The 27,691-nt window shown below is 35.4% G+C and overlaps 2 protein-coding genes across 24 annotated transcripts in view; both read right to left on the reverse strand.

The window, feature by feature from the left end:
* The window catches only part of LOC149070988 (cell adhesion molecule Dscam1-like), a 110,432-nt gene that overhangs the window by 46,222 nt on the left and 36,519 nt on the right, over positions 1–27,691 (reverse strand). The window contains exons 1-2 of one of the 23 annotated variants that reach the window (XM_089248376.1): positions 26,646–26,764; positions 25,081–25,371 (exon numbers count right to left, since the gene is read on the reverse strand). The exons of 13 other annotated variants lie outside the window; for them this stretch is intronic. In XM_089248376.1, the coding sequence (XP_089104502.1) occupies positions 25,081–25,371; positions 26,646–26,727 (373 nt within the window). In that variant the 5' untranslated portion in view covers positions 26,728–26,764. Of the gene's footprint in view, positions 1–370; positions 664–3,158; positions 3,408–3,654; positions 3,946–5,059; positions 5,315–5,677; positions 5,966–6,941; positions 7,183–7,481; positions 7,773–10,892; positions 11,075–11,292; positions 11,584–13,401; positions 13,594–13,712; positions 14,007–16,116; positions 16,401–16,809; positions 17,101–19,317; positions 19,415–19,988; positions 20,283–22,891; positions 23,180–25,080; positions 25,372–26,645; positions 26,765–27,227; positions 27,519–27,691 lie in introns of those variants that run through there. 9 more of the 23 variants (XM_089248372.1, XM_089248374.1, XM_089248370.1 and 6 more) reach the window with 9 other exon arrangements.
* LOC149070989 (junctional adhesion molecule A-like) lies at positions 23,398–24,775 on the reverse strand. The gene is made up of 2 exons (XM_089248790.1): positions 24,498–24,775; positions 23,398–23,756 (listed from the first exon to the last, which is right to left on the reverse strand). Exons 1-2 carry the CDS (start codon positions 24,577–24,579, stop codon positions 23,398–23,400), a joined length of 441 nt encoding a protein of 146 aa, XP_089104916.1. The 5' UTR covers positions 24,580–24,775.

The following is a 27,691-nucleotide window of genomic DNA, read 5'->3' on the forward strand; positions in this document are numbered from 1 at the left end:
AAAATAGAAACATAAATGAATTGAATTTTATTTTATTGCAGGTTAGGAAACTCGCCTACTCGATGATTTTCACGGAACAAAAAATACGAGTACGATAATCATGCACGTAATGGAGTTACAAAGTCGATACGACACTTGCATAAGACTACTAGATCCATGGATTTTGCTCATCGTTTAGGCAGCCATAATACATCATAGAAGGAACATATAAATGGACCTTCATTCTAGTTTGCATTATGACAATTATGCTTCATACCGGTCAGGTTATACGCACATTATTGTTGGTACTCAGAACAACAGTTGGTGAGACAAACTTTTGGCTCACCTTGTATATTAAGGACGAAAATAATTAAGTAAGGGATTCTGTTACCCTTCATCAGCAGCATGTTATGTTGCTCATCAAAACCAGCCGCGTTAGACACTCTGCAACTGTAGTTTCCATTGCTGTCCGGCCCGAGTTCCCGGATGACCAGATTGGACAAGTCGTCCATGATTCTAATGGAGATGTCGTTGTTTTCCACGAGTTTCTTGCCGTCCTTGAACCATTGAAACTCGAATGGCGGCATCCCTTCGACGACGTTGCACATCACATGACGGCAGCCTTCTTACCTACCTTCAGATCTCCAGTGAAGGCGAATGGATTAACTTTCGGCCTATCGATGCCTGGAAAAAAAATTTCATATCATCAGCACGTAACATTAGATAATCTAAAAACGATAAAATGTGTAATTATTGTATATCATATCATGTATCTTTTCCTAACATAAGGATAATGAACTCATCTATCAAAATCAGTGATTTTCGTGAAATACTTAATCTTACCGGTACTAATACTTAAAGATATAATCAAATTATTATTATGTGAAATATACGATTAAGCATCTGAGAAAATATGAATGAATATAAAGTAATTTGATTATAAAAAATGTTTGATGTTTACGTATTTTAAATCGTATTAAATTGAAACCATGATGTGCGTGGGTGCTCTTCGTTAATTCTTACATTGAAGAGAAATGTACAGGTAACCCCCAAAAGTTTTGAGTCTTTTCGGTAAGTGCATGATGTAGGCGCTACTGATGCTTTATCATATCAATGTGGACACTGGGAACTTGTAATAGTCTGTTGATACGTCTAGTATGGTTTTTATTGGCATTGGCGCGTTTCGGAAATTTGTAAAGGTTCTCCTGTCAATGAGGCCGACTAAAAGCTGTATTTTGAGTCGATATTATTATCTCCTTTAAAAATGGAGGAAATGTTCTTCAAACTTGAATAAATATGTATGAGATACATCTCATTTGAATGCCCACATTGGGAGACAAGAAGAGAAGCCATGACACACAAGATCAGAGACAATTATCAATAAAATATACTATTATAACATCAAGGAAGATAAAAGACCTTAGAGAAATTTTGAGTACAGCATTAGAGAGAAATATTTAGAATATCCAATGTAAAGTAAATGTAACAAAACTTAAATTTGTAATGGTTGAATGGTTTGAATACATAGCTACTAGTGTATATAAAACATAGTGCAAAAGTGTTTTGTGAAAGAATATCGATGATATAATTGTTTAGTTTATATATAATTCATGTTTTGCGGTTGATTTGAAATTCCCAAATATATCTTGAGGGTTATAAACTAGAATCTTTTAACTCGTAACTGCTTCAATTTTGCTCAGTGTTTCTCACACGAACTCTATTTATTAACATGATATTTCATGATGGGATATTTCATAATGCAATTTATCGAACTTTCCTTTTTTTTAATTGCTTTGTTAATTGCATTTTTAATTGGGTTGCTGTATTTTTGAAACATATGACAACCATATTTTTATGGGCATCTTTTTATCAGCCACCTCGTTGGGCATTTTGCCTGTTGTGGCGTTGTATTTGTATTTGTATCTGTGGATGTCATGAAAACTGAAGATCGATGAAGACTAAAGATTGAAATTTCATCTGAGATTCTAAAACATTCTTATAAAAATACGTGTTTCGTGATAACTTTCGTGAAATTAGTCGTAGAAAAATTGCATGGATCGAGATGCCCATGTAAACTAATAAGAATAACTTCACCTAAAATGAAATGGATTCGAAGAAAATTCCGGGAGATTAGCTGAGATGTTTATTCATACCAACCATACTGACCAGACATTCTACCATTCGTTTTTGCTTTTCTTAATAAATTCTGTTATACGGAAAATCCTTCTCTGATGCTGTCGAAAGCTACCATACATGTAATTTTTGCGTCCAAAACCCTACTGAATTCTGTAGGAAAATTGTGCGTTATGTTGTTAACGTTTTTCCTTCATAAAATAATTTACGCGAGAGAGAGACACACACTCAGAACTTTCGGGACGACTAAATACAATTGAAATATTCTGAATAATTGCGATATCATGTATGCTCATCTCATGTGAACTACAATACTGTGTACCAGTTTTTCTTAACCCTTTTTGCTGATTCGAAACCAGACCTGTGCAGTCAGAAGCTACCTCCCTAACAACTGTACTGCCAGACGGCAAGGTGTTTCCCAAAAGTGGGCGATAGAAGCGACGAATATAACATAGGATCGAATGGGTACGCTTGAGTTGGGGAGGGGGGGGGGGGTATGAGAGCAAAAAAAATATTCTGATCAGGGGCGATGGAACAAAAAGTTTGGGAACTATGTTCCTGTCAGATCTCATTATCATCAGGGTTCACATATACTAAAGGTCTCTGGGCCGTGTCCGGGTGGGCCCATGTAAACGACCCTGGTTTTATGAATAGTTCTGCTTTATTCTGAAATTAGACACGCTCTTTATTTTTCTCCACTATATTTAAAGTAAAATATTTATTTCTTCCCATCTGAATTTTTTTTTCAAAATTTTCTGTGTGGGGACCCCCTCCTCTTAAGCACTTATCACGGTTTTTCTTTCACTAGATTTTAAGCCGCGGCCCCCTCAGAAAATCACAGTAACGCAAGGGGGCCATATGGCTCCCCAGGTTGAGAAACACCACTGTATACTACACATCGATGTTATTAATATAAAAAAAACTTGAAGCTGCAATTCACTCAGAGAAATTCTCTGATATTTCAGTTCATTGTCAAACGTATATTTCACTCGTTTAGAAACATATATTTTGAGACAAAAATATGATCAATAATAATTACCACTTACCCATTACATGATGGACGCAATCCAAGATATTCACAATGGCGATTGATGCTATTATTGAGATCGGATTTCTATGGAATTTCATCACGATTGATGATCACGATGACGTCGGCTATGGTTCGATTTCTTGAATTATGATCGATCTTTCACTATTGAAAGATTGAGACGTACAAAATCAATTGAAAAGACAACTGGGTACAGTGTTCAAAGTGTCATACACACAGTTCGAGTGAGTAAAAATTTGGGTTTCCTCTGGAAACACCAAGAACGGACGAGCAGCGCCACATAGCGATTGAAAATACAACCATAAATGAATTTGAATGCACATTTTTTTGTATTATATACCTATAATTAAGAAACAAATATTTCTATTTCACCTGTAAACTCGAGGAAAATTGATTAATGACCTTTCTTATACAATAATTGAAAAAATATTCGGTGACCATAACTTTTGTGCCGTCCTGTACATTAAAATATGATAAAAATTTCTAATTTATACCCTTCATCAGCAACATGCTGTATTGCTCATCGACACCAGCTGTACCGGATACCCTACAGCTGTAGTTTCCGTTGCTGTCCGGTCCAAGTTCCCGGATGACTAGACTGGACAAGTACTCATCCATCACTTTGATAGAGATATCGTTGTTTTCCGTGAGTTTCTTGCCGTCTTTGAACCATTGGAACTCGAATGGCGGCGTCCCTTCTACGACCGTGCACATGACGGCTGCCCTTTTACCTGCCTTAAGATCTCCAGTGAATGCGAATGGGTTGACTTTAGGCCTATCAATGCCTAAAAAAACCACAAGTCATAGAGTTATTGAAATGAAAGCATCGTGATTAATAATAGTGACAATATTCAATGGGTATTTTATGTCATATACAGTGTTATCCCACATTTAACACAAAATAAATAATTTAAATTCAAATTCATAAGAGTTAAAACTAACAAATAATGTGATAACTTCGAGTGATTATTAGCATGGCTGATGACACAGGACAACAATAAAATTGCGCCGGCATTAAAATATACGATTCCGAATGTTTTTGACCTGCTGAACACGAATATCCCGATGAAAATTTTTTTATTGGTTTCTTGTTTTTGAGATATAACTCCGTTAACAGTGAAAAAGTGCTTCACGAGCGTTATTGTATGGTGAAAAAGAGGTAAGGGGAAACAACATTACTAGGGAAAATGGCTACCCTCGATGCTGGCTTAATACTGTTGGACAATTGTAAGAGATGCTCCTGGTGTCAAGTACGAGAGTAATGCAGAACGAAGATGTGGATGTATACATGTCAGACATCGATAAATGAACTATTGTGTTGCAACACATTTACGGGGGGGGGGGGGGTTTCTTATGTGTTTGTGTTGTGTTTTATGTATGTTTTAAATGTTATGCCTCTATATATTGGTGAGGTTTCCATATATTTGTGTTTGTTTTTCTGCACACATTTATTTATTTTTCCCCTATGATAATGTGTTTTAATGTATTCTATTGTGCTATTATATGTGCATTGAATGTGTAGCTTCAGAAAAAATCGTAGCCAATTTAGCTTTTTTTATGGTCAAATTCGTGTTCAGCCTACGAATTACACAAGCAATGACTGTTTTTCATTTATTTTGGAAGCAGAGTGTCAAAATTCGTTGTTCAGTATAATCGAAAAATTGATGGTAAAACTTTCATGAATCAAAGTGGTTTCCATTTATATGCAATGACAGTCCGTGTAAAAGAACAACCGTATAAATAACTGAACTTGTGAATACAAATGAATAATACGTAATGCCATACATCAATCACGAGAACTATCTCTCACACTATCTTTAGTAAAACAATAATTGTTATTGTATATCTTTGTTTAAATCGGTTAAAAGAAGAAAATACAGTTAAAAAAATAAGACTTACCAACAACAAGATGGACGCAACAAAGGACGTTCGCAATGGTGATGATTATTTCGATGTGACTTCTATCGAATTTCATAGTGATGATGGTCACTTTTACGTTTGTTAAATCGATCCTTAACTAGGAGTTTAACTATCAAATATGCACAAGGCACGAACGCAATTTAGAAGAGATACAATATTATAAAAAAATAAATAAAAATAAAGCACAATCAAAACATGTACAGTGCGTGAAGATTTCGATAATGTGGTTACAAACACCCAGAACAGGCAGCTAGCGCCACACAGTGACTGAAAATACAAGTATAAATGAATAGAAATATGTGTTTTGGGGTGCATATAGCGATGAAAAATTATTTGTATTATTCATACATAACAAAAAAACGGAGTTATCATACACTTAATGGAAAAGCAAAACCGATAGCATCACGTATTCACGGAAAATTACTTATGAGAACTGAAATTAAATTATATTCAAGATGATACAATCCGAGTTTTATTTCATTCTAGAGGCCGGATTCGACTACAAGAAATTTTAGCAATACTCAACGATTTCTATTTGACCAACGTTGTATGGTGAATGTGAATAAAATAATATATAAATCAGGAATGTTTTTATACCCTTCATCAGTAGCATGTTATGTTGCTCATCAAAACCAGCCGAGTTGGACACCCTGCAACTGTAATTCCCGTTGCTGTCCGGTCCGAGTTCCTGAATGACCAAATTGGACAGGTCATCCATGATTCTGATGGAAACGTCGTTGTTTTCAGAGAGTTTCTTGCCGTCCTTGAACCATTGAAAATCGAATGGCGGCGTCCCTTCTACGACCGTGCACATGACGGCAGCCCTCTTACCTGCCTTCAGATCTGTGGCGAATGTGAATGGGCTCACTTTTGGCCTATCAATGCCTGAAACAAAATCATCGTTATGTTATTTTTTATCACACATACGCTTTGTTAACTACATAAAATTCCGTATAAATGCACACACACAAAAGGCATCTAATTAAATAAGAATTTTCGAACTCGTCTCCGAGTATTCATTATTTAAATTATTGTTATTTGCTAAAATCCATACAAAAAAATAAGCCTTTTAACCGGGAAAGTTTTGAATTTTGAAAGTTTTTATGCGAATTTTTTTTTAAATTTCATCCAGTAGATAAAATTTTTAATGAACATAAAAATCTCATGGAAAAATTTTTCTTTTGTTGCAGAAGTCACGTTAGCAAGTGTACTTAAAAATAAAATAAAGATAAAAGAATAATAGAAATTGCAGTTTAATTTTCATGTTCGTGATTATGAGAGGATGCAGGCTCTTTGAACGGGGGGGGGGGGGGTTGTATAGTGAACGGTTGGGGGCGGATTTTCGACCTCGCCCCCACGGTAGTAATAAAAAAAATTTGAGGTACGGGAAGTTGGCTACCACTTCCACCCTCCCCCGTATACACTTATGTTCGTGATAAGGCACTAAATAAGTATCGTTAATTTAATGACATTTTTGTCATGGTAATTCTTAAACACAGTATACAGTAGAATCTCCTATAACGGAAGCTCCTCCTTAACGCACACTCCCGTTAAATGACGTCTTTTTGAATTACGGGCCTCAATGTATTTTACAATCCATTAACGCACACTCCTCATTAATGGACAAAACCTTCGGTCCCAAGAGTGTCCGTTATCGAGAGGCTCTATTTCATTTGTATGTATAGTGATAATTTTTCAAACAAATGACTAAGCGTCGTAGTGACTATAGTGTGTGAGCGGGTGTCTACAAATATTTCAATCACGATTTTATTTATGTTATCGACTTAGTTCAAAATACCGTAATTACTTTCATACACCATAAAAACAGGAAAACAGATCAGAGTTAAAAACGAACACTTACCGAGAACAAGATGGATGCAGCTAAAGATGTTCATGATGGCGATTATCACCTCCACCGGGATCACACTAAACTTCATAGTGACGACGGTGAATTTTTGTTCTATGAATTGGCTCTCAAATTATCTTTTGATACCCATTAATACACGATCGACACGTTCAAATTATATCCGACACAGAGAGTGCCGGTCAGTGTTGAGAAATTTCGATCAAAGCTCACGCACACACATAGTATGTGGAGATCTGTCATAAACACCAAAAAACAGACGAGTAGCGCCACACAGTGACAGAAAATACAAACATAAATGAATTTGACAATTATTTTAAGTATAAAAAATTGTGCAACGACAAAATAATATAAATAACTGTAACAAATAATATAATGAGACTGCGCATCTGGAAAATCGTATTCAAATAATTTGTACGAAGAATAAATGCAAGCAAGGATATATATCAATACACGATGAACAACTCGATTACATGTTACTTCGCTGAAACTTATGGCCAACCGTGCACATTGATAAGAAGAAGTGGTTGATTTTACCCTTCATTAGTAGCATGTTATGTTGCTCATCAACACCAGCCGCGTTGGACACTCTACAACTGTAATTGCCGTTGCTGTCCGGTCCAAGTTCCCGGATGATCAGGTTGGACAAGTACTCATCCATCACTTTGATGGAGATATCGATGTCCTCCACGAGTTTCTTGCCGTTTTTGAACCATTGAAACTCGAATGGCGGCGTCCCTTCGAACACGGTACATGTCACAGCAGCTCTTTTACCTGCCTTTAGATCTGATGTGAATGTAAACGGGCTAACTTTTGGTCTGTCAATACCTGGAACAAAATTAATGAAATCAATATATGGATTTTATACTGATATACAATCATCAATACACGCAGATGCACACGAAGCGAGTCTTATTTTACTTGAAATATTCATAAAAGTCATTCATTCATAGAAAATTTCTCTTTTCTTCCTTGTTTGGTATATAATCAAAAGAATGTTGATTTATATGTATACCGTAAAAAATATTGAATTTTTTTTGTGAAATACAGTAATATCCCTCAGGGGAAGGGGAGTTTAAATTTTTAAATTAAAATAATTGAAGTTTAATTTTAATAAGACTGTCAATGAAATCGTAATGTTTCGCTACATTTCATGAAAATACACTGAAGAGCCAAAAAAACTGGTAAACCTGCCTAATATCGTGTAGGGCCCCCGCGAGCACGCAGAAGTGCCTCAACACGACGTGGCATGGACTCGACTAATGTCTGAAGTAGTGCTGGAGTTAATTCACACCATGAATCCTGCAGGGCTGTCCATAAATCCGTAGGAGTAAGAGGGGGTGGAGATCTCTTCTGAACAGCACGTTGCAAGTCAGATATGTTCAATAATGTTCATGTCTGGGGATTTTGGTGGCCAGCGGAAGTGTCCAAAGTCAGAAGAGTGTTCCTGGAGCCACTTTGTAGCAATTCTGGACGTGTGGGGTGTCGCATTGTCCTGCTGAAATTGTCCAAGTCCGTCGGAATGCACAATGGACATGAATGGGTGCAGGTGATCAGAATCAGGCAGGATGCTTACGTACCTGTCAGAGTCGTATCTAGACGTATCAGGGGTCCCATATCACGCCAACTGCACACGCCCCATACCATCACAGAGCCTCCACAAGCTTGAACAGTCCCCTGTTGACATGTAGGGTCCGTGGATTCATGAGGTTGTCTCCATACCGGTACACGTCCATCAGCTCGAAGCAATCGGAACCGAGACTCGTCAGACCAGGCAACATGTTTCCAGTCCTCAACAGTCCAATGGCGGTGTTGTTGGGCCCAGGCGAGGCGTAAAGCTTTGTGTCGTGCAGTCATAAAGGGTACACGAGTGGGCCTTCGGCTCCGAAAGCCCATATCGATGATGTTTCGTTGAATGGTGACACTTGTTGATGGCTCAACATTGAAATATGCAGCAATTTGCGGGAGGGTTGTACGTCTGCCACGTTTAATGATTCTCGTCTGTCCCGTTCTTGGATGATCTTTTTCCGTCCGCAGCGATGTCGTAGATTTAATTTTATACCGGATTCCCGATATTCACGGTACACTCGTGAAATGGTCGTACGTGAAAATCCAAATTCCATCGCTACCTCGGAGATGCTATGTCCCATCTCTTGTGCGCCGACTATAACACCACGTTCAAACTCACTTAAATCTCGATAACCTGCCATTGTAGCAGCAGTAACCGATCTAACAACTATGCCAGACACTTGTTGTGTTATATAGGCGTTGCGGACCGCAGCGCCGTACTCTGATTGATTCCATATCTCTTTATTTGCATACGCATGCCTTTACCAGTTTTTTTGGCTCTTCAGTTTATTTTGAACACTTTCATTTATATTTTGAATCGATTTTTACTCAGTTACATTGATGTCATGTCACTTTATCGTGCATGCAAGCTAACTTTAATAGGGTTTTTTCTCGAAAATTTCAAAAAATTATGTATTAGAGGTACATTAAATTTTACAGTGGTATATGATAGCGTATACAATCAAAAATAATATGTAAAACATTTGGAATAAATCAATGGTTAAATAGTATATTTTATGTGATATATCTACTATAGAGCAGTGTTTCCCAAAGGTGGCAATATCGACGATGGAATGGTTCGGGGGGGTGGGGGGTGATAGAAGCTATGGACTTAACATAGGATCCTATGGGTTCACTTGAGTTGGGGATCGCTAAGAGGGAAAAAATTGCTGATGAAGGGGGCGATGGAACAAAAAATTTGGAAAACTATGCACTAGAGAATAGTTTTTCCCCTCATGTTAAACGGTACACCTTAATAGTCACCCCTCTTTTACGGCTAAATAATAATTCCTTGTATAATAAAAGTATGCATTTCAAACCCTTAATAAACAACGCAATGATATCCGCAAAAGAAAGGCTTTACAAAAGTTGAAAATAAAGCTAAAAATAACAAATTATAGTTGAATTTTTGTTATTCGCGATCAATCTACTTAGTGAGCATTGTTAATTTAAAAATTATTTTGTTATTGGCAATTTTTGAATGCTTAATTTAATGTGATTCGTGGTAAATATGCATCGAATTCTCAATTTCCCACGATTTTTTGCTTTTTATAATTTTACTATTCCCAGAAATGAGTTATGTATAAATGATATCAAAAGTGAAATTGAAGTTGACCCTTTATGTTACCGTGAATATTTGATATACATGGACAAAAAACCGATTTTACCAATTTCTTTTCTCAATTTTTTTTATTATTTTAAAAAGTACATTTTTTAGTGTCTTTTCAGTGCAAAATATGTCTATACTTTTTATCTAGAAAGAATTGATTATACCTGTCGGTGACTTTCCTTGAAAGATGCTGAAATTTTACATGTTCAAGGATTTATGAAATCGCACCAAATTGAGGAGATTGCAGATAAAATTCAAGGTAAAAGCTATTCAACTTTGCTAAGCAAGGTTTGATATGTTTATAGATGACATTGAAATCAGGGCAAACTAGATATTTTACCCGTATAATTGGTCATTTTAGCTGATTAAAAAATCCACCCTAACCAATTAAATTGCTGTGTTGATGTATTGCTTCAATTACAAATATGCTAAAACAGCACAAATTTACATCCATTTTTGTATGTGATACAAAGTTTTTTCAATACTTTTTATGGGGTGAATTGTTAAACGCAAAAAAATTTAAACGTATGTAAATCTGTGCATGGATTTACTGCAATTGCGTTGTTATTATGCGACAAATACGTGTCAACATGACTTAATGAAAAAATTTCCTATTCAGTACCCATCAGTAGAATACATTTAGTATATTATAATATACCCATACAGTAGAATACATTTTGCGCATATTTCTGTTAGTTTAATAACAGCGTCAGTATTTTGCATTAGAAGAAACTAAAGAAGGAACCAAATACAAGTGAAAGGAGACTTACCGAGAACAAGATGGATGCAACCATGGAAGTGCACGGCAATGGCTATTATAACTGCGGTCAGATCTCGTTCAAATTTCATTGTGGAGATGATGACTTCTGTTCGATCAGTTTGATAATTAATTGACACCGAATCGACAAAATACACGACTCGTACAAAATACAGCAAAGACACATAAAAGATACACTCATGCGAATGAGACCAATAAAACATACGGTATTCGGAAATTTAGTATTTCCAGTAGAACACCAAACAGACGAGTAGCGCCACACAGTGACCAAAAATACAAGTAAAAATGATTTTATAATTTAATTTTGTTTGTTATTGCTCACGGTTACAGTTTATGTCTATTAACATAGACGAATATATGTTTTCTGAGAATAAGAATATAGCAATTTTTACCCTTCATAAGCAACATGTTGTGTTGCTCGTCAATACCAGCAGCGTTGGACACCCTACAACTGTAATTTCCATTGCTGTCCGGTCCGAGTTCCCGGATGACTAAGTTGGACAAGTACTCGTCCATCACTTTGATAGAGATATCACTGTTTTCTGTAATTTTCCTGCCGTCTTTGAACCATTGAAACTCGAATGGCGGCGTCCCTTCTACGACCGTGCACATGACGGCTGCCCTTTTACCTGCCTTAAGATCTCCAGTGAACGCGAAAGGGTTCACCTTCGGCCTACCCATGCCTGAAACAAACGTCATAAAGTTATTGGAAGATATAATTGACGTAAAACAGACTAAACAAAGAAAGTGAAACACGTGTATTTTAACACATTATATTCCAAAGCTCTTCACTTAAAAAAAATAATAACATGAATGAAATATAAAAGGAAAATATAATATTGAAAAAAAAAATGTTTTATTAAATTAAAATAACTAATTATATTATTAATTAACATTATTTCATTCAGTTTTAACTTTTATAGCAGTTAGTTCAACATTTAAATCCAAAGTAACGGTTACATTGCCTAGGTAGAAATAAACAAAAAAACAAGCGTCCCGAAAAAGTTACAATGGGTTGATGCAGCTAGGCGATGTCGGCCCAGTGGCTTCTGATAATGCATCTTTATTATTGGCTTTTTATTGCTAGGTTAATTTTCTTTATCATTTCTTCAGAATTTACTGTAATTTTTGAAAGTAGAAACGTCACTGGCATTGCCGCAGTTGTAAAAGAATCCCTGATAAAATCTGAAAGTGATCAGAAACGTGGTACATTTTTTGGCTTTATAATAGTTTATTTTACCTTAAATATAGCCTACCCATTAGGATAGAATTTGAAGTAAAATCTAATCTAACTATGATAGTAATCACGTGTTTTTGGAAATAATTTTTATAGAGCATGTACGATAGAGAGGAGATCCTCAACTTGCATAAACACTGCACTTTTATTGCCAAAAATTTTTGGAAAAAATCACTAGTAAACGCCGCATCAGCAGAAACGTCAAATGCCTTAAACCTTTATTGTTATAGTGTTGCTCTCAAGCACAACACACAAGGGTTTTTTATACTTCTCAAGTGGAGCCATTGTATATTTTGAACTCGTTTCGGCAGTGATGCTTCTAAAAAACTCGTGAACATTCGATTTTTACTCGTGAACCGCTCATGAAGTTTCCACAATTCCTGGTAGAATGGCTCAAAGGTATTAGTCTCTTATTTTTTGACAATCCAAGACGACCCTTGCATTTTGGAATTAATTATTGTGTGGAGTAAAAACATTGCTGTGAATTTTTCAACAATGATAGAAAAGTAAGTTGGCAAACAATAAGTGACATTTTATACTATATATTCTAATCTATGTAAATCTTATAAATATAGTGTATTCCCCTGAAGTGTAACATCCCTCATTTCTTTAAATGTTGGCGATTTTGATTTTTTTTCTTTTTTGTTTTGACATCTAATAGCATTCCATTTGCTAAAAAATTTTCCTCTGTATATTTCGATGCTTGCCAATTAAGAGGCTAAATTATAGTTATGAAACATGTAAACGCCGTGACACTTTTTTTAGATATCAGGGTGGTTTAGACATCACATTTTTGGACTAAAAAGACTGAACTATCTTTGAACTTCAAAAACGAGAAATATGAAAAAGTTTAATTCAGATTTTTTTGGCTGATAATTACAAGAAATTGTTTGAAGCATCGATAAAAACTTCAAGCATTTATGGAAAAATTCATCTTTCGTTATGGAATTTGTGATTCAAGTGAAAGTTTTTCTATTGGAGGTGTAAGTCAATCGATATATAGCTACTTTTTCTGTTGCTACTAAAAAAAGCAATGAGCAAAGATGCACATATTAACTGAATACAGCTACAAACGTATTTCAGCATATAATAATTTGTGCATTGGTAAACATCATATTATGCATATGATGATATACTAACGTATATTTGAATACTAACATTGAATCCTTATTTTACAGGCCAGAGAGAACGAGCACTAGGCCTACAAAATTGACAATCTAATGATATAGGTATAAAATATACAGCCATAAAGTTTTTTACTTACCGAGTACGATGTGATTCTTCAGGATGAGGTACAAAATGGCTTCTAAGATGACAATGGAATGAAATTTCGGTTCTCCCATGATGAATGCGATTTAATATTTTAACGCAGTGTAGTGTGTGATCTGTATCAAATGCTATATGAATGAGGGCCATAACAAAAGACATGCATCATGTAAGGATCCGTAATGGTGACAAAAAAAATAATGACACGGTATGCTAGCGCCACACAGCGACTCGAAACGGAAATATAAATCAGATTTCGGTTACAGTTAATGTAAATGTTCAAGATAGGTTTGTTTGATTTAATGTTACCATTCAATGCCAGTGACGCTTGCCATTCGTCACTTCCAGCCGAGTTGGAAACGCGGCAGGTGTAGTTCCCGTTGCTGTTGGCGTCCAGCTTGTCTATGGACAAACTTGAAATGTACTCATTGGTTATTATGGAGATCTTCTCGTCATTAGTTTGATGGATAACATTCCCGTTTCTGTACCACGTAAAAATGAACGGAGGACTTCCCTCAGTGACAGAACAAGACAAAGAACCTCGTTTTCCAGTTTCCAGGTTCCTGGAAAATTGGAACTGCATTATCTTGGGAGCTTCTAGCCCTGAAAAAGACAAATTTTTCTTTAGAAAAAGCGCAATATATGAGGAAAATCTATGTTCTGTCAGTTGCTTTTACAAAGATTTCTTCAAAGTAAAAAAAAAATGCACATATGTTCAACCCCGCTTAATCGGGTAACGGATACAACCTTAAACGTATATAATTAAATCCTCTAAAACCAAAATTTCTCCCATAGAGATAATGTTAAAGTTTTGAGCTTAATGTGATAATTTAAAAAAATACAAACTTTTCCCCGCTTGATCGAATATCGGAATTCACGCGACAGCTATTAATGCATATTAATAGCCTATGCATACTATATGCATAATATTTTTATTAGATAAAACATTCAAAAACTATGGCGAATATGTTTTCCGTTAATGGAGTGTCCAAGCTGTCTTCAGTACATTTTATTATGTTTTTTTTTTTGGTTCTTTGTTAAGCCAATAGAGACGCTTTTTGATGAAAGTAAAAATCTTTAAAGATATGCACAAACGTCACATGGCTTCATGCAATGTATTGAAATTAAAACATGATGACGGAAAGAAAAGATCTGAGTTTTTGCAACAAATTAAAAGTTTGGATGCAATAAAAAAACTCAAACTGAAGTTGCTAAAGAATATAGGAATTTCTCAGTCTGAAGTGTCAAGCGTTAAAATAAATTCTGATGAAATTGAAGAAGATTGGCGAAAGAACGGAAGCTTGATCCGAAAACCAAATAGTTCATTTTTATTGCAATGGTTTCATGCTAAAAGAGCCAGAAATGCTAAATCAATGACGCCATGATAAGACAAAAAGCAGAGGAAATCGCCCAAGATTTTTAAAACTGAAAAATTTTCTGCTTCGAAAAAATGTTTACACAGACAGACGGCAGCAAATGAACAATTTGATGATTAAGGCATTGCAATCGATATAAAACATTTTACAAACTATACCAGCGGTGTGAAATGGCAATCGAATTGCTCTCCGCATAATCGAATACGCCACTTAGTCGGCCGTCATGTGCTGGGACCGTTGATATCCGTTTGAATGAAGCAGATTGTATTTATACTTCATTCAAAGGCCGAGTCATCAGTAACCAAAATATCTCTGTCATACAGTTTAGAGTAATTTTCGAGCATGTTAGATACACTTCCCCCCCACCACCCCAAGATACTTTCGAACAAAACATGTATCCTATCATTCTATACACCGAATCAAAGTGTTCAATGGAGTCCAAAAAAATGTCCTTAGGAAAAAATCAAGACACTGATGTGTCTACTACATTGCCAAACCGGAACACTGATAGCACATTTGGAAAAGAGAAATTGCTATCCACTTCATATTAACCCTTTGAGCGGTTTTTAAAATTTCGCCGAGTCGCACTATAACTGCCGCAGTGGAAATCACTAAAACCTCCGTAAAATGCCACCTTTTTTTCAAGAAGAATATTTTCTTTTCCCGATTTCGTGCAGCTGATAATGCCCCCCCCCGCCCCGTCCCCCCGCCCCGTTTTTTGAACACGTTTTTGGCATAGGCGGAGATAGACTTGATAGAAGTCTGGGGGTGGGCACGTCCATTATTGCTGGGGATGGCACTATAATGATTTTGTGTCAATTGATGTATACATATATACATTAGATCAGTCGACTCCACCTTTGACGCCCCCTCCCCCCCCCGTATCTCCGCCCATGGTTTTTGGTCACGGATTTCTCATTCAGAAGTTGAAAAAAATTCGCAAAATACTTTCCGAGCATATTGTTTTCAAACATTCTTATTTTACTACTGTGCTAAGAAAAGCATTGATGAATCATTATTGCTCTAGCAAATCCTAAAAATCCTCATAAATACTATAGACACGTGTTTCGAGTCTTCCCAAGTATTCTAAGAATGCACTGCTAAAAAATATAACAAATCTTTTCCGTATAACAATATATTTCAGAAATATTTTTGCATGAAAAGCATGTGCAAATAGCACACAATCGATCTCTTTTTTTTTTCTTTTTCTAACACGAATATCAGATATACAATTTAATATTAAAAATATCCCCCTCTGTTTTTAAACGATTTCAGTGTGCAATAATTTACAGATATAAAGTGAAAGTAAATAAGGTATACAATTAAATGTTACTCACCCAAATTGAACTCCATTTGCAATAGAAACAGCAGAAGAGCCACTAGAGTCACCCAACGAGACCGCACAGTATTCACGGCCATGTTTGACGGACACGAATGTTCTAGTCAGATAACTCCAAATCGGAACCAGCTTAGGTACAAGAATCACACCAACAAATCGCAAAACAACTAAAATAACGTTCAAGAAACATCAACTAGACTGTCAATGAATATGACCATGTTACGATAAACGTTCAAACCAATAACTATATAATGTATACGAGATTCTATTTCCACAGCCATTACATGACATAGCAGCGCCACATAGTGCACCAAAACGCAAGTAAAGATACAATAGATATTTTCCACAACTTTATCAAGAAATAATTTCATTCACAATTTCATTAATTTGTTTGAAACTACACTTTCAAATTCCGTAATATTTTTGAAAGATTCAAAACACTTTATAAGTATTTTTGATAATCTCATGTCCAGAATAAAAATTATTCAATCATCGATAATTAAGGATTAAATGAATCAAAGAAATTTAAGATATCCTTGCAATGAATTCTCATTAATTGATTGAGTGCTACGTCGTTTTGGTTTATTTTGTGTGTTGGTTGGTATCGTTGGTTTGTTTTCGTTTACTGTATCACATGCTATTTCGGTACTGACCAATGGGATGCCGTCTCTTTTATGATCGAAATACTCACCATTCAACGAGAGGACGCTGTGCCATTCGTCGGTGCCGTAAGCGTTGGATACGCGACAGGTGTAGTTGCCGTTGCTGTCCGCGTCCAGCTTGTCTATCAAAAGCAAGGAGACATAATCTTCAATTTTTATAGCGATTTTCTCGTTAGCTTGTTGGATGACGTTGCCGTTTTTGTACCACGTGAAAGTGAATGGGGGACTCCCTTCGGTGACCGAACAAGACAGGGAACCTCGCTTACCAGTTTTCAGGTTCCTCGGGAATTGAAATTCTGTTATCTTTGGAGCTTCTTGCCCTGGAAAAACGAATGACCGCTCACGATTAGCATCTTCAATACCTCGAGCAAAGAAAAAAAAACGTTAAAAAATTCAAATTTTAGATGTGATTTGATATAATCAAAAGTGTCTGTAAAATATTCATTCACTGAACCATAATTACAGATATTTTTTTTTCACAAGTTTGGAAATAAAATCAGGTTTTCATCGGAAACATTTTTAGAAAAATTGCCATCCAGTACTAATTGTGAAGAAAAAAACACACACCCACACTTCTAAACCTTAAAAGTAAACCGTGAGAAATTCTATTTATGGAATTTGTAAGAAATGATTTTTTGCGGGATTCATAAGAATTACTATCAACGGAATTTATAAGAAATGATATTTACCGGATTTGTGTGTGCAAAAATTGCTATTTGCAGAATACTATTTACGGGATTTGTAAGATTTTCTTGAGAGCGCGGAGAGCTATGATATGGTGAGGAGGATTTGTAAGATAATGCTATATTTGTGAGAAATGCTATTCATGGAATTTGTGTGAAATGCTATTCACGGGATTTGTGAGAAATGCTGTTAGAGGGGTTTGTAAGAAATGGAGTTAGAGGGGTTTGTAAGAAATGGAGTTAGAGGGGTTTGTAAGAAATGGAGTTAGAGGGATTTGTAAGAAATGGAGTTAGAGGGATTTGTAAAAATGCTACTTACGAGATTAGTAGAAAATGCTATTTGAGGGATTAGTATGAAATGTTATTTACGAGATTTGTAAGAAACGCTATTTACGAGATTTGTAAGAAACGCTATTTACGAGATTTGTAAGAAACGCTATTTACGAGATTTGTAAGAAACGCTATTTACGAGATTTGTAAGAAACGCTATTTACGAGATTTGTAAGAAACGCTATTTACGAGATTTGTAAGAAACGCTATTTACGAGATTTGTAAGAAACGCTATTTACGAGATTTGTAAGAAACGCTATTTACGAGATTTGTAAGAAACGCTATTTACGAGATTTGTAAGAAACGCTATTTACGAGATTTGTAAGAAACGCTATTTACAGGAAATGTGAAAATTGCTATTTACGAAATTTGAGAAAAGCTGTTTGAAGGATTTGTAAATTTATTGCTACTTGCGGGATCAGTATGAAATGCTATTTGTGGGGTATATATGAAATGCTATTTGTGGGGTATATATGAAATGCTATTTGTGGGGTATATATGAAATGCTATTTGTGGGGTATATATGAAATGATATTAACGGGAATTGTAAGAAATGCCATTTGCGAGAAACGCTATATACGGGATTTGTGAGAAACGTTATATACGGGATTTGTGAGAAACGTTATATACGGGATTTGTGAGAAACGCTATACATGAGATTTGTGAGAAACGCTATACATGAGATTTGTGAGAAACGCTATACATGAGATTTGTAAGGTATGCTATTCGTGGGGTATGTAAGAAATGTTTTTTTCTCTACATATCCCACAAATAACAAGTTATTCAGCTATTTGCATAATTTTTATCCAAAATTGTTTGTTTAAAAATTGATATGTTGTACATTTTGCAAAAATTTCTATCCCGTAAGGTCCATTTTATTTTGTGGAGGAAAAAAAAATAAAAAGCCACTTTCTACAGGAAATTGTGAAGCACTTCTTAGTGCGTACCTTGAAAAATACAATCTTCAGGATTTCATGAAAAAATATCTATCCACCGCTTTTTTTTTTAACAAACTGATTATTCACAATATTTTAAAAATTAAAAATTGGCATGGACATAATCCCATTAAAAAAACTCTTTTGAGTTGGTTGCTATCCAATGGACAAAGGAAAAATGCTCTTCAGTGCATTTCGTGAAAAATTACTAATCGCAACAATTTTTTTTTTTTAGAACAAAATAATAATCAGATTATTGATTTTTCTGTAACTTCACAACCATCTAATTCAATTTTTCAAACATTTTAGTCCGGTGCATAATTTTCTGAAAATCTGTTTTATTTTCACAAAAATTGCAACTGTTGGGATTAAAAAAGAAATTAAACAAATTTAGTCTTCAAATCTTACTAATGCAATAAGTCGTGTGAAACGTTTCATTTTCGGAATTCATTTTTCATGTAAAAATCCTAGAAAGTTTTATGCTTCTCATACAAAAAGCCCTCGTAACATTTCTGAATTATTTTCCATGTAAATTTAGCACATACATTTGAATACACTTTAGAATATTGTTATAGACAAAATTACTTACCTAAATTCATATGTATTTGAAAAAGAAATACGAGAAGGAACATGGAAGGCGTCCATTGAAGCAGCACATTATTCTCGGCCATACTTGACGGTCGTGAATGTTTTGAAGAACTCCAAATCCAAGCTAGTTTTGGCTCAAAAATCACAACACAGATCGTCACTTTATTTGCATAATACTATGAATGAAGTCGTAATTGCGTGCCAATTAATACAAAAGGGCTGAGAAGACTAACACACCTAACTACAGTACTCATGCATGTATACAGTATTCAGTATTTCATGATCATCACTTGCATAGCAGCGCCACATAGTGTACCAAAATACAAATAAAGACATGGAAAAAACACCAATTGAAATCACAATAATTTCTATTTATTATAAAAGTAAATATGAATTTTACACATAAAATTCGAGAGATTTTCAGAGTGCGATTTTTCCGTTCACACCGTCAACTATAGTTATTAGCAGAGTGAAATGAATTACGAAATTTAATCAATAATAATTTAGTTTCCACGCAGCATTTTTAATAACGGCATAAAACCGTAACAATGCAAAACCCCGTTTTTTTTCATTTTGTTAGTTATGAATTTCTAAATTTTCAGAAATGATCCGTTCATTCCCAAAACATGAATCTACCGATGGCATGTCGTTCTCTTTGATCGAAATACTCACCATTCAACGACAGGACGCTGTGCCATTCGTCGGTGCCGTAAGCGTTGGACACCCGGCAGGTGTAGTTGCCGTTGCTGTCCGCGTCCAGCTTGTCTATCAATAAATTTGAGACGTAATCGTCAATCTTAATTGAGATCATGTCGTTTTCAGTTTGTTGGATAACCTTCCCATTTTTGTACCACTTGAAGGTAAATGGAGGACTTCCTTCGGTGACCGAGCACGATAGGGAACCTCGTTTACCAGTTTTCAGGTTCCTCGGAAACTGGAATTCCGTTATCTTTGGAGCTTCTTGTCCTGGGGGAAAAAGAATAAACGATTATTATCTTCATGAATTATGTAATTTTTTACAGAAATAACGCCAGAAGAAGGCACATATGTATATATGCAGTGCTCGCTAATCCGGCGCATACCAGACCAAAATGCGCCGGATTTGTGGAAGTTAATTGAAAAAATCCATTTAAGTAGCACTGTAAAGGCTTCTGAGCACAGACACTCAGTGCCGTGTTTTCCTCTTCTATGTTCAAAGAAAATCCGCCTAAAATGCCGGATTACTGAACGGGCCGGGCTAACACACGGCCAGGTTATCGAGAGTCAAGTGTAAACTAATTAGGTCGTGCACATAGTGAGGTGACCAAGGGGTACGAGAGTGCATAATAGGGACTAGCGACGAAAACAATTGCATTGTTTTGTTCTACACCGCACGTATTCGAAAAGGAAAGAGAAAGAGTCCGTTCAACGAGGTGCGGGAGTTACAAACACGTTTGTTTTCACCTCGATATGTTGATTTTCACTATCCGCTGATTGGTCCATTTCTCTGTTTTTCTTCTTTCCCTCTTCTGCGGAAGTATCATCATCACACCCTTACATTTCAGAACCCCTCCGGTCATTTTCTCTGCCCTCCTCTTTCGCTATGTGCAGACATCTTTTTTTCCCTCCACCCTATGCATTTTTTTCTTCCTAGTCTCAATTCCTTAAGTTCGTACCTCTTCGCTGCAGTATGCCTTAACTTTAGGATACCAGCCTTACCTTTCAGATACGTCTGTTTTGCATCTATAAAATACCCACGCATCTTGATTAGATCATTTGATCATTTTTGTCGCACCACGGGCATTTTCTGCACACGAGGGCTAATTAGACCGGGACCTACAATTTATTGCCGATTCCGAACGGCAGGCTTATTTTTTATACTCGTCGAGAGGTTGGTGCACTAACCCCTCGATGATGGACTCCCTGCGGTAGCAATTTTTTGCTGCGGTCAAGTCGCCGTTTTTTGTTGTACCGCTGTGTCAGGAAAGTTTTCTGACAAGGACGAACCGGGTATCGAACTCGCGACACCTCTAAACATCCTTTGGTACTTTAGGCGAGCATCTTATCGACCGGGCTACCGCGCCCTCTTGATTAGATATATTTATATTGCTGGGCAATTGGAAAACTTTAGTTTGGGGGGGGGGGTGGCAATTGAGAGGAAGCAATAACACCGTTATGAAATCACATTAGATTTCACAGTGGGGTGACAGAAAAATCATGCCCCCCCCCCCCCACGCCCACAAACAAAAATCCTAGTTGCTGCCCTCTCTCGTTTGGGAAATAATTTGAATTCAGATTGTTTCTCCTACCCCAAAATGAGTATAGTTAATGAAAAAAATTTAAACTGTTCTATTTATTTTTCAAATGTCATCCAGAAGGTGTTTTGAAAATGTTATTACTTTAATAAATCTTATTAGCTTTTTCAAGTTAATCTTTTACTAAAACTGAAATCCGTAATTTCTGCAAAATTGGAGACTATTATATTGTTACCCGTTGCATTTCGAAAACTGTTATTCAACATATTTTATTTATGAAGGTTTGCCATTTCTCTTCCATGAATGCAGACCGAAATACAGTTGAATCCCGTTATAACGCGAAGACCTGAGAAATCACTTCGTTATAACAAAATTTTGCTATAAAGGATTCCAGGTTTCTTGCATTATTCCCGTGTAAAGATTCAAAAAGTGTTCGTTAAAACGAGATTTTCGCTATAACAATATTCGTTAAAACGGGATTAGATTGTAGTTCCCTTATCTTAAAAAACTTGAACTTCACGTTTTTCAAAATGTGAAGCGCAATTTCAGTCTGAAAACAGCTAGAATTTTTCTTCGGGGATTAAGTATTAAGAAAAAGAAAGTAATCTCCATTCGTGCTGTTCCACTGTTTAACTAATATTTTACTACAGTCAAATCCCGTTATAACGAACTCAAAGAGACCGGAGAAATCACTTCGTTATAACGAAATTTCGTTATAAAGTAATTCCAGATTTCTTGCATTGTTCCCGTGTAAACTTATCTGGGAGATTCGAAAAGTGTTCGTTAAAACGAGATTTTTTTTGCTATAACGGTATTCGACTAATACAAATATACAAATACAACGCCACAACAGGCAAAATGCCCAACGAGGTAGCCATCGGCGGATTTTCATCATTCATTTTATGAGTTACCTAATAACCACCGTATTACACAAATATTTCACCGAAACTAATTGATATACAGTCGAATCCCGTTTTAATGAATACCGTTATAGAGAAAATCTCGTCTTAACGAACACTTTTCGAATCTCCCAGATAAGTTTACACAAGAACAATGTAATAACGAAGTGATTTATGCGGTCTCTTCGAGTTCGTTATAACGGGGTTCGACTGTAAAATCATGATAATAATCAAGATGATGCAATATCTTTACTTGATGGAAAATGCCATTTCAGGCGTTTACACGAACATCGTAATTCGAAAAAATTCCTCTTAAATGAGCTGAACATACAGAAATTAAAGTTTCCAAGTAAAAAATAATTACATATTTGATTTCACCGTAAATGTACATTTTACAAAAAAAAAACATGTAAAATTCACTACAAGCAAAATCCTTACTCACCTGAATCCAAATCAGCTTGCAATAGAAATACCAAAAGAAATATGGAAGGCGTCCTTTGGAGCAACACATTTCCTACGGCCATATCGCGCGACAGATCTTTTAGATCCAGAAACACTCTAAATAAAGTCTATAGTTTTGGTTTATCTATAACAGTACCGATTAACGATTTAATTACAGAATTCAACATAAGATATCGTAACTATAGTGCCAACGACTACGAAAATGATACGAAAAAAAAATTAACAATAGTAACAATAATCACGAATAAAAGACTAGGTATTGCAAGACCATGACCATTGCATGGTATAGCAGCGCCACATAGCGTACCAAAACGAAAATAAAGACAAACAGTTTTTTTAGGCTCCACGTTTATGGTTAAAATGTGTTTAAATTTTGTAATGTCCAAAAAACTAAGCTGTGAGAGTGAATAATTTATGAGGTGTGATTTATAATGGGATATTAATACAAATATTAATTCCTGGATAATCAGTAATGGTCTGACGATATTAACGAACTGACGGAGGCAACGAACTGACTATCAGAGGTATCTGTCTATATCCGAAATACTCACCATTCAACGAGAGGACGCTGTGCCATTCGTCGGTGCCGTAAGCGTTGGACACGCGACAGGTGTAGTTGCCGTTGCTGTCCGCGTCTAGCTTGTCGATGGCTAGATTCGAAATATATTCGTTGACCATCTTGATCGACACTTGACCGTCCTCCTGTTCGATACTCTTACCGTCTTTATACCATAGAAACTTTAATGGCGGGCTCCCATCAGATACGGCGCAGGCAACGTATCCTCTGGAACCAGTTTTTAAAGTTTTCGGAAATTGGAAAGGTATTATCTTTGGTTCATCAAGACCTATGTGTGAACATAGATATAAATTAAAATAATAATTATCATAATCATAATAGAAGCATCTCTCTTCTGTCAGTTACATTAAAACTCATATTTTTTGTCGGAAACTTAGAATCAAAAATTCGCAGTACAGTGGATCCCGTTCATAAAGTTCCCACCTAGAACGTTTTCCCGCTATGTGCAACTTATTTCTGTGGTCTCGACTCTTACTAGTACTCATAGAAGTTTACCTTCTAAAAAGTGTTCTCCCGCTTATGATGTTTTTTTTCATGAGGGTTTTTTGAAAAACGTTATAAGTGGAATTCACTGTATTTGTTAAGCTACAATGATAAAATATTTAAAAAAAAAATTGTTGTTCATCACCATGTACACGTCGTAAGCTAACCAAAAAATCCGGCTCGTTGCATGGATGGAACAAGGCTATTTGAGCCAACAATTGTATATTTTCTAGTTAGCTTAAAGCTGTATGAGCTGATTATAATAAGCCTAAAACTCATCAGGCTAGTTAGAAAGAGCTAGATAACTTTCCAAATAAACGGGTGCATTGCAAAATTATCAGACTGAAATAAGCAGGATTTTTCAATTCGCTAGTCACTGTACAACACCGTCATTTTTCTTTCGTGAATGCATTAATTAAGTAGTTATACTTATTATCAATATTAAAATTATGAGATGTAGTTTTGCCATGTATTAATTACAAAAGAATTATGCAAATGAAGAATTATCTGTAAATAATTTACTTACCTAAATTCAATCCTACTTGCAACAGAAATACGAAGAGAAACACGGAACGTGTCGACTGGAATAACACAATATCCACGGCCATATTTGGTAGACACGAATGCTGTGGATTCTTAGACCACAAAATTAAGACTAGAATAGTGTCAGTTCATGAATGACAGGAACGGATTGGTTTCGATTCTAAATGCAATTTACAAAATCGTAATTTAATAGCGCGAATGAATATGGTGAAGGATATGAGACCTTATATATAGAACAACAGTGAACAATAGACTGCAACATTGATATATTCAGTGAGTGATGTTCTACGGTTATTTTTTTATCATAACACGGTATAGCAGCGCCACATCGCGTACAAAAATCAAAGTAAAAATGAAATAAGTAATTGAGATATTTAATGTGAGAAAATGTTTTCGAACTTTATATAATTTCATCTCGAAAAATGCACATGATGCAAGTTTTTAGTGAAATGTTATGTATCATTTTCAGTTTTGCATATTCGGGGTATTAAATTCCAACTATTAAAAAAAAAACAGGAATTTAATTGGACCAATCAGAAGTGTCCTTCTATGGCCGAAATACCCACCATTCAACGAGAGAACGCTGTGCCATTCGTCGGTGCCGTAAGCGTTGGATACGCGACAGGTGTAGTTGCCGTTGCTGTCCGCGTCCAGCTTGTCGATGGCCAGATTGGAAATGTATTCGTTTACCATCTTGACCGACACCTGACTGTCGTGATCGATACTCTTACCGTCTTTGTGCCACGAAAACTTGAATGGCGAACTTCCATCGGATATAGTGCAAGTGAGAGATCCTCTGGAACCAGTTCTCAATGTATTTGGGAAATGGAATGGTATAATTTTCGGTGCATCATGACCTATATATGAGATTAATTTTTAAATTACTCTCGAAATATTAAAAATAATAATAACGAACTAACAAGACATGACTCAATCGATGGGTCATGACTGGATATTGTAAAAAATAATTTATTTTAAAGTGATAAAATCAATCATCAGCTCTATGATCCTCAACCGGTGTGTCATGTAAGTACATGCAGATAAAGACGTTAGCCCAAACATTGAAACCTTAGAAATCTCGCTGTTGGTATTTTCTAAAAATGTTTACATGTGCAAATTAGAAACTAGGTCGTAAGTATCAAACCGGGCACCAGTGTATATAAATTGTTTTTATCAGAAACTTTTAAAAAAGAAATTTAAAATTATTGTTCATTTCATTCAAAATCTTATTTTAATGTTCAGTTTTATTTAAAAAAATATTTAAATAAATATTAAAATATTAAAATATTACACTTCAAAAAAGTAGGTTTAGTTTTTAGCAAAAAATCCATAATATCTACCCAAAATTTTAACCTTTAAATGCATAGCTTTGCATATGTGCAAATTGCCCCTTAAACGTTCATTACTGCAGCCAGTTTGAAGATAAAAATTCAGAATCGCCTTTCCACATAAGGTGAGGTCAAATTCTTTCCATTCTGTATCTTCAGTTTTCTGATACAGATTCCAATTTAACAACAACTCTGCTTGTTGCAGAGCATGTGTGGCCATGATCTCACTAATTTGCTCTAGATTTTTTTTACATTTTTTTTTTTTTTTTACTTTGAAGTTTGCAAAAATCTTTTCCTTACTATAGTTTGAATCACAGGAGATAATTATTTTACTGTATATAACATATTTGGAAAGTAATATTACTTCAATACTTTACTTATATGCGATTTTTGATTCTTTGTACAGTTCGAAATTGATTTTTTAATGGTTTTTCCAGATTTCTATACGTGTAAATAACTATGAAAAAAATTCTCAGCTCGAAAAAAAATCCATAAATTTAAGGATTAAATGGCCAACACCAGTGTCAACAATATCTTTTTAATCATTTTTTAAATATTTATTTTAGTAATGAGAGTAAATTGTTGCGGAAGTTTCATCCCACTTAGTGCAAATAAAATCAATCCCAATAAAATATTTTGTGAAAATTCCAGACATGAAGCTTTTAATCTGAATAAGTTTGGTTATGTTTTTTCTAAATTATTATCAGCATATTAAAATAGAAGAAAGACATTCAAAATATACATATCTTAAAATTTCTACTTGATAAACAAATGCATAAAAGAATAAAATAACAATTACTTACCAGAATTCAATTGTACTTGTGAAAAGAATATGAAAAGCACCATTGGAAGCGTCCATTGAAATGACTTAATTCCCACAGCCATGTTTGACGGGCAGGAATGTTCTAGAACTTGATCAAAGTTTAGTTCTGATAAATAAATTTCAATTTACTGATCTTCGTTCCGATTCGAAACATCACTTACAAAATCTTACATACAGTGCGAATGAATATTTACGAAGATAAGAAAGAGACACACTACTTACAATAATCATATCCAAACAAAGTCATGTCTACGGAAGAAACAACTGTCTCCATGAACGTTATATGGTATTTTAGCGCCACGTAGCGTACGAAAATTAAAATAAAAATTGCAGTGATTTTGTTATTGTTAATTTTGTTTTCAAAATTTGGCGTGTTCATGGAAATGCACAAAAACAGCATGAACATGAATAATTAAGCATATATTGTTAGTTTTTTTGTAAAAACTCCATTATAATTTTCTGTTTTGAATTTGTCAAATATATTACAGACAGGGATGGACACTTGAAGGTATTTATTGAATTGACCAACAAGATGCCATCTTTCAAAGTCAGAAATGCTCACCATTCAAAGAGAGGACGCTGTGCCATTCGTCGGTGCCGTAAGCGTTGGATACGCGGCAAGTGTAGTTTCCGTTGCTGTCCGCGTCCAGCTTATCGATGGCTAGATTGGAAATATATTCGTTGACCATCTTGATGGATACCTGACTGTCCTGTTCGATACTTTTACCGTCTTTGTACCAAGAAAACTGGAACGGTGGGCTTCCTTTTGATATTGTACAAGTGAGAGATCCTCTGTAACCAGTTTTCAATGTGTTCGGGAAGTGGAAAGGAGTAATTTTTGGTATATCAAGACCTATATATATGGACAAATTTTTGAAATATTTCGTCATTATGTTATTCGAAAAAAATAGTGATAATCCAAAAAATATATAAAATTCTGTTTGATATGATAGCATTATAGCTGAAAATTTCATGCTGAAAAGAGAATTTTTTAGACATGCAGATTAAGGGAAAAGAGTAACTATG

Source organism: Pholcus phalangioides, unplaced genomic scaffold (assembly GCF_987345545.1).
Source record: "Pholcus phalangioides strain wild (caught in Gottingen) unplaced genomic scaffold, Ppha-v1.0 ptg000020l_1, whole genome shotgun sequence".
NCBI classification, from domain to species: domain Eukaryota; kingdom Metazoa; phylum Arthropoda; class Arachnida; order Araneae; family Pholcidae; genus Pholcus; species Pholcus phalangioides.

Bases quoted from the DNA above. Each gene is read 5' to 3' on its own strand.
- LOC149070989 (XM_089248790.1), bottom strand. From the start codon at position 24,579: ATGGCCGTGGATATTGTGTTATTCCAGTCGACACGTTCCGTGTTTCTC. The intron at 23,757-24,497 runs GTAAGTAAATTA...GTTCACACATAG, and splicing joins GCAAGTAGGATTGAATTTAG to GTCTTGATGAACCAAAGATA.